General features: G+C 42.7%; 1 protein-coding gene across 1 annotated transcript; it reads left to right on the plus strand.

Moving 5' to 3' along the window:
* Positions 1 to 1,433: 1,433 nt before the first annotated feature.
* LOC141048141 (uncharacterized) lies at positions 1,434 to 7,108 on the plus strand. The gene is made up of 5 exons (XM_073543580.1): positions 1,434 to 2,028; positions 4,469 to 4,647; positions 4,720 to 4,946; positions 5,019 to 5,100; positions 5,179 to 7,108. The coding sequence occupies exons 1-5, from the start codon at positions 1,707 to 1,709 to the stop codon at positions 5,389 to 5,391; spliced, it is 1,023 nt and encodes a 340-aa protein (XP_073399681.1). The 5' UTR covers positions 1,434 to 1,706; the 3' UTR covers positions 5,392 to 7,108.
* Positions 7,109 to 7,463: the final 355 nt, after the last annotated feature.

The following is a 7,463-nucleotide window of genomic DNA, read 5'->3' on the forward strand; positions in this document are numbered from 1 at the left end:
CTCCCCAATATTCTTCTGGACCTCCCTCCACATCTCCCCCAACAGCTGAATTGCCTAATCAGCCCCTGGACACCCTGAATCCAGCCTAAAGGGGTTGTCTCATTGTTTTAAATTGGTAAGATTATCAAGTTCTTTTAGCACAAGCAATTTACATCTTTCTAAAAATCCTCTCCATTGTCAATAATAAAAAAATAAAAATTCTAAAGTTTACTACTTGCTACATAGCCTACTGGCCAATTTTGCAATCCATCTGTGCCAGGCAAATGGTTTAACACCTTGCAAGCATTTTACTATGAAGCTAGCCAGACTGCTGGATCCGGCCAGCTTAATCGGCACTATACTCCGATGCTGCCGAGACAAAGTTGCTTTTGTATCTAATATTACCAAAACAGAAAAGATGTTTAAAAATTGGATGTGCTGCAGGAAAGAAGTCTTTTGCTGCCATACTCATTTGAAGGATCTTTATTGTGAATCAATTTGCATCAAATATTGCACAGTTTGTTCCATTGTCTCAAGCATTCTGTTGGTTTCTACTGTCAGTTATTAGGAGCTCCTGAAGAATAAATATGGGACAACCCCTTTAACCTTTAATCTGAGCTGTATGCAACATATATTTCCATCATCATTGCAAATGTAATCTAATACAAAGTTATGCATATTCATAAAAGAGAGTTAATAATTGAGACAAGATACTTATATCTTGTCAACATTTTTAGTGAAAAATAAGACTTAATCCCTGCTGATTCTAATAAAATTACAACATGAATAAAATTAACATCTGGTGTCACTGTCAGGAAAATAGTAATATGCTGTCTTGACAATGCTACCTTAATAAATCAACTCCACAGTGTCTTGAATAAAAATGCATGCTACCTAGAATAATTAACTGTAACGGCCCCATTGAGCATGACAATGACTGTCAGATGAGCATTTATATTTAAAAAAACCGAAACCTTGCTTTAATAGAAACTGCTTACTTGTTATGCTTATTCTCTAATTTTCATAGTTTTTGATGAGCTATTAGGTTCTCTTTATTGCATCATTTACAATCAGAATATATTTTTCTCATTTTGGAACCACAGACCTCCTAGCAAAAGAAATGCCTGAATTTATAAAGAAACCATGAAATATTTATTATTTATCAATATCATTTTGAGGTTTCTGGTAACAACTGGTCCAGAAATTCCAGCAGCAATCAATAACTATTAATAATGCAATAAATGTGTAAAGACTATACTTACCTTTCCAACAATACAACTTTGCAAATAAGTCTTGTTTATTAAAGGATTTTTTTTATTATTGCATATTTTTCTATTTGGTTTCTAGAGCTCCAATGCAGGTATAGATACAAACTATGAGAACTTAACTCTAAAAAAATTGAACCTTTTAAAACCCTTTGTAATCTGGTAATGCAACAATTTTTCCATCTTAGGCCTCTTTCACACTTCAGTTTTTTGCCATCAGTCACAATCCGCCAAAATTTGAAATTGGCGGATCCGCTTTTTCTTGTTGCGGATCCGCCAATTTCCCCATTGGGATACATTAGTGGCGGATTTTGACGGATGGTCGTCCGTTGCGTCCGATATTCGGCGGATCCGCAAAATTCTTTGCGGATTCTGTCTGAGGGGGACGGAGAATGTAACGTTTTTTTTCGCCGTCAAAATGGCGGATGACGGCGGATCCGCCGTCATCAGCCATGCGGTAGAATGGGGCCCTATGGGCGGCGGATCCGCCGGGATCCGCGATTTTGCGGAATCCGCCGGCAGGATCCGCAAAATCGCACTGCGCATGCCCAGAAAAAAAGATACTTTTCCAGACAGTCCCAAAACTATATAAGATGGGCTAATTGGGCCCAGACATGCAGTAGCAGCCAGACAGCAAGCCAGCCAGACCACCACCAAGCCTGCAAGACAGCCACCAAGCCTGCAAGACAGCCACCAAGCCTGCCAGACCACCCAGCCTGCCAGACACCCACCAAGCCTGCAGCCACAGCTATCAAGAGGCCTGCCAGTACCAGCTTTACCAAGTGTGAGTATACCTATGACATTTCTGTGTATGGCCTGCAAGTGTGTAGCGTGTGTGTGTGTGTGTGTGTGTGTGTGTGTGTGTGTGTGTGTGTGTGTGTGTGTGTGGTCTGCGAGTGTTGCATGTCTGTTTTTTTTTTTTTTTATATTTTTTTTTTCTGTTGCTTGTGTACTGCATTTTATTTTCATACAACTGTAATTATATTGTATTTTTTATGCTGTGATTGCTGCGATTGAGTGGTGTATGGTATGTGGTGTAATTGGGCCCAGACAATCCGGCACCAGCAACACTGAATACTCCAAGCAAGACATCCGACTCCAGCCTGCCTGACAGAAGATTCAACTAGAGCTATAAAACCTGTCTGCCCATCTGCAAGTCTACCACCTGCAAGACCCCTGGAGCGTGTGTGTGTATGTGTGTGGCCTGTGTGTGCATTTTTTTTTTTTTTCTTTCCATTTTTTTTTTTTTTTTCTGTTGCATGTGTACTGCTTTTTATTTTCATACAACTGTAATTATATTGTATTTTTTATGCTGTGATTGCTGCGATTGAGTGGTGTATTGTATGTGGTGTAATTGGGCCCAGACAATCCGGCACCAGCAACATTGAATACTCCAAGCAAGATATCAGACTCCAGCCTGCCTGACAGAAGATTCAACTAGAGCTATAAAACCTGTCTGCACAGCTGCAAGTCTACCACCTGCAAGACCCCTGGAGCGTGTGTGTGTGTGTGTGTGTGTGTGTGCATTTTTTTTTTTTTTTTCTGTTGCATGTGTACTGCATGTTATTTTCATACAACTTTAATATTGTATTTCTTGCTGTGATTGTGTGGTGTAAAGGCTGGTTTCATATTTGCACTTTATAGCGCAGGGATAACCTGCATACGTCCACCACTAATCCCCGTCCCATCTGGTCATCACCGCCTACTAGCACACATGGACGCTTGCGATCTGCACACCCTATCTTTAGTATGGGGTGCGCAGATTGCAAGCGTTCATGTGCGCTAGTAGGTGGGGATTAGTGGCGGACGTGTGCAGGAAATAGCTGCGCTATAAAGTGCAAATGTGAAACCGGCCTAAATGGTATTGTATGTGGTGTTATTGGGCCCAGACATCTACATCAAACACCAGCCTGACTGTATCAGTCAGGCTGGTGTTTTAATGTAGATGTCTGTGCCCAATAACACCACATACAATACCATTTAGGCCGATTTCACATTTGCACTTTATAGCGCAGCGATGGCCTGCACACGTCCGCCACAAATCCCCGCCTACTAGCGCACATGAATGCTTGCGATCTGCGCACCCTATCTTTATCATAGGGTGCGTAGATGGTGCGCTGGCAGGATTTTACCATGTGCTGCGCACTTTTGAAGGTGTGCCCTTGCGCGCCAAACGCAGCATGTTGCATTTTGGCGCGCACGGCACACCTTCAAAAGTGCGCAGCACACTGTAAAATCCTGCCAGCGCACCATCTGTGCACCCTATGATAAAGATAGGGTGCGCAGATCGCAAGCATTCATGTGCAGTAGTAGGTGGGGATTTGTGGCGGACGTGTGCAGGCCATCGCTGCGCTATAAAGTGCAAATGTGAAACCGGCCTAAATGGTATTGTATGTGGTTTGTGCCCAGACATCTGGCAACAGCCACACTGAAGAAACCGAACCAGACATCAAACACCAGCCTGACTGATAGAATTTCAAACTCCGCTGCAAATCTTCCACCTGCAAGACACCTGGAGTGTGTAGCCTGGCTGTGTGTTATGCGTGTTTGCGTTTTTTTATTTTTCATGTATTGTGGTATTTAAAATAAAGAGCAGAGTAGCTCCTATTTTTTGGAAAAAAAAAAATAATAAAAAAAAAAATAAATAAATTGTTTTGAAAAAATCTACTTTGTATCATTTTAAAAAAGGTAAAATTAAGTTACCATAAAGGTAATTGAAGTGTTCTGGTATACAAGTGTGGTTAAAAGTGAGATTGCAACATACCATGAAAAAATGGGTATACACAACTGAGTTTCAGGGAATTCAAAACCATGCAAACACAGTGGGTATACACAGAAATTAAACACCTTCAATCACTGGTTACATACTCTGTGAGTTTCAGGGAATGCAAACACTGGTATACACAGCAATTACACACTATCACGCCTTCAATCACTGGTTACACGGTGAGACCTTTCTCGGTGAGAGTTTCAGGGAATGCAAACTGGTATACACAGCAATTACACACCTTCAATTACTGGTTACACTCAGTTACAAAACACAAAGAAAGTAGGTTTACACAAAATATTAGACACCTTCAATCACTGGTTACACTCTGAGATAAGGGAATGTAGACATGCAAACACTTAAAATTGCGTATAATTAGTTTCAGGGAATTACACATACAAAATGTGTTTTTTTTTTTTGTTTTTTTTTTTTAAACTTTCATATCATTTTCTTTCAGTTCACACAATGAAGCGCCACCATACCGGCAGACACGGCCAGCCCAACCGTAGCAGAGATTCAGACCGCAGCAGGGATCAACGCAGCAGACATGACCGGTCAGACCGCAGCAGAAACAACCCTGACCGCAGCAGAGAGGAACAGCCACACCGCGGCGTACAGGCAACCATTAGTTTCCCTGTAAGTATAAAGACCTGAAAGCTTATTATGATCCTTTGTATAGTAGCTTAACAAGTCTCTTTATACTTGAAGATCACTTCAAGCACTACCAGCAGGGTAGCAGCAGAGAGAGCCAGCCAGGCTGCAGCAGAGAGGCCCAGCCAGACCGCAACAGAGACTGCCAGCCAGGCTGCAGCAGAGAGGCCCAGCCAGACCGCAACAGAGACTGCCAGCCAGGCTGCAGCAGAGAGGCCCAGCCAGACCGCAACAGAGACTGCCAGCCAGGCCGAAGCAGATACTGCCAGCCAAACATTTTCCCTGTAAGTATAAAAGCCTGAAAGCTTATTATGATACTTTGTATAGTAGCTTAACAAGTGTGTTTATACTTGCAGATCAGTTCAGGAAGCAACACAGCTGCCCCAAGCCGTAATGTCTTCTCCTGAAAGCTCCCCCTCACATCATCAGCGAGCTGAGGTAAAAAAAATTTTGTTTATTTTTTATTTAAAATAATTTTTTTGTGGTTAAAAACACTATCCTATTATGTTTTAACAGGAAGCTGATTCAGAGGAGCTTCCAGGAGGAGACGTGCAGGGTGGAGAGACACACGGAGGGGGTGCGCAGATTGTAAGTTTAGCACATACACAGATACATAATGCTACACCCAACACAAACATTCATCACAGTGCACACCATAACTGCATCCATCCAAACATTTTTTTTTTTTTTTCCCACAGTCTTCAGAATCCGGTGCCCGCACTAGAGTGACTCCCAGGACATCCCAGGGTCGTCAAGGTGATGCCTCTGGTGGTCGGCAAACGGTAAGTAACCCTATTTTGATAATTGTTTAAATGAACATCATGTGTTTGAATATAATGTAATTTTTTGCTTTTTGTTTTGTTTTTTATCTTCACAGGTTTCACAGCGTGCTCCCCGCAGACATCAGGAGGAGGGTGTCATTATTGATAGTGATGACCTCATCCATGAGGTGGAAATCCGGGAGCCGCTGTGGAACATGGCAAACCGTCTTCATGCCGACCAACCAACCACACGACGGCTCTGGGATGAAGTCTGTTCTTCAGTTATTGACAACTGGGAGGAACTCAATGCGAGGGCCAGGGATTTTGTGCGTAAGTATTACAACTTCAGTAACTTATATTTCCAGCATGTGAAGTGTTGAATACTAAACCTTTTTTTTTTTTTTTTTTGCTTCACAGGTGACAGGGTTATCACACGGTGGCGGTCGCTCCGGGATCGCTTCAAGAGGGACTACAACAAAGAGATTCAGACCCCGAGTGGATCGTCGGGAGGACGCCGGGGACCCCAGTACAAAAACTACCAAGCCCTGGCGTTCCTGCGATCTACAATGGCGTGCAGAAGGTAAATATTCCCCAAACAATTCCTGTAGTAGAAATGTTTAACCAATTTTTTTTTTCAGCAGACTTAAATTAAATATCAATATTTTTAATATACATTTTTTTCTTCTTTTTTTTTTTTTTAGCACCATCTGCAGCACTCGGGAGTCTGCATCAGAGTTGCGTCCCTCTGGAGTGATCCCTAGTGAGACCGCCCCTGGTGACCACATCGAGGTATCCGACCCCTCTGTACCTACCCTCTTGTCTGATCCCTCTATCCCCTCCACCAGCACTGGAGCAGCAGGGCAGACTTCATCACATGAAGCTGCTGGTGACGACTTGTTCCCTGTTCCCCACCCCTCAGACACTGCCGCAACATCTCGACCAACTTTTGGTTCTGGCCGGCAGCGTCTGAGGAGTCAGGAAAGGCTGACCTTGTCTGACTGTTTGAGTCTAAACTCAACTGTTCAACACGGTTTCCACACTTATGGACAACGGTTATCTTCTGGGTTGACCATGATCAATCAAAGTATCATGGAACTCAGAAGATACATGGAACAGATGAGTTTAGAATCAAACCAGACACCGAGACATACCTTTTTTCAATCTGTTGTCCGGCAAATGGAAGGTTTAAGTACTCACCAGCAGATGCGTGTGATGCAAGCCTGTCAGAATGCTCTAGTGGAAGTGCTTGCTGAAGCATCTCTTCCTCCCCCTGTCTATCCTTCCACAGTCCATCCTCCCCCTGTCTATCCTTCCACAGTCCATCCTCCCCCTGTCTATCCTTCCACAGTCCATCCTCCCCCCGTCCATCCTTCCACCACCATCAATCACACAGCCGTCCCTCCTCCTACCACTCCCTCTCCTTTCTCTAGTTCCCCATTCCATTCTTCCCAGTACCTACCTTCCCCATTGCATTATACCCCAATGCCCTCGCCATACCCACCCCCACATACACCTTCAATGTACCCACAAACCTCGTCTGTCCATCCACTCCCGTCCCAACCACATGTGTTAAACCCCCCTTCCACTTCTGGTCCTCACCAACTCCCTCCCCAGTCCCCTACCCCCCCCCTCGATGTGGTCAACCCTGTTAACCCCCCCTCCAATACTATCTCCACCCAACATTATCATAGTTTGTAATTTTTATGTTGTAATATACCAAAAAAAAATTAAAAAAGTAATATACCAAAAAAAATTAAAAAAGGTAATATTATACCAAAAAAAAGTTACCAAAAAGGTAATACCAAAAAAAGTTACAAAAAAAGTTAAGAAAAAAAATTAAAAAAAAAAAATACAGTTAATACAAATTGTCAGAAATAAACTTTTTTTTCAAAAAACTTTATTGTGATGTTTATTTTTTGCTTCTTTATTCAAATTACACCAGTGGTGTAAAAGGTAAACACAACACTTGTTAACACAACACACAACCCTGGGTAATATTTCACAGTACACCGGTGGTGTACAAGGTACAAAAAAACACTT

Source organism: Dendrobates tinctorius, unplaced genomic scaffold (genome assembly GCF_039654945.1).
Source record: "Dendrobates tinctorius isolate UK_male_01 unplaced genomic scaffold, ASM3965494v1 ptg000133l, whole genome shotgun sequence".
In the NCBI taxonomy this organism is placed as follows: domain Eukaryota; kingdom Metazoa; phylum Chordata; class Amphibia; order Anura; family Dendrobatidae; genus Dendrobates; species Dendrobates tinctorius.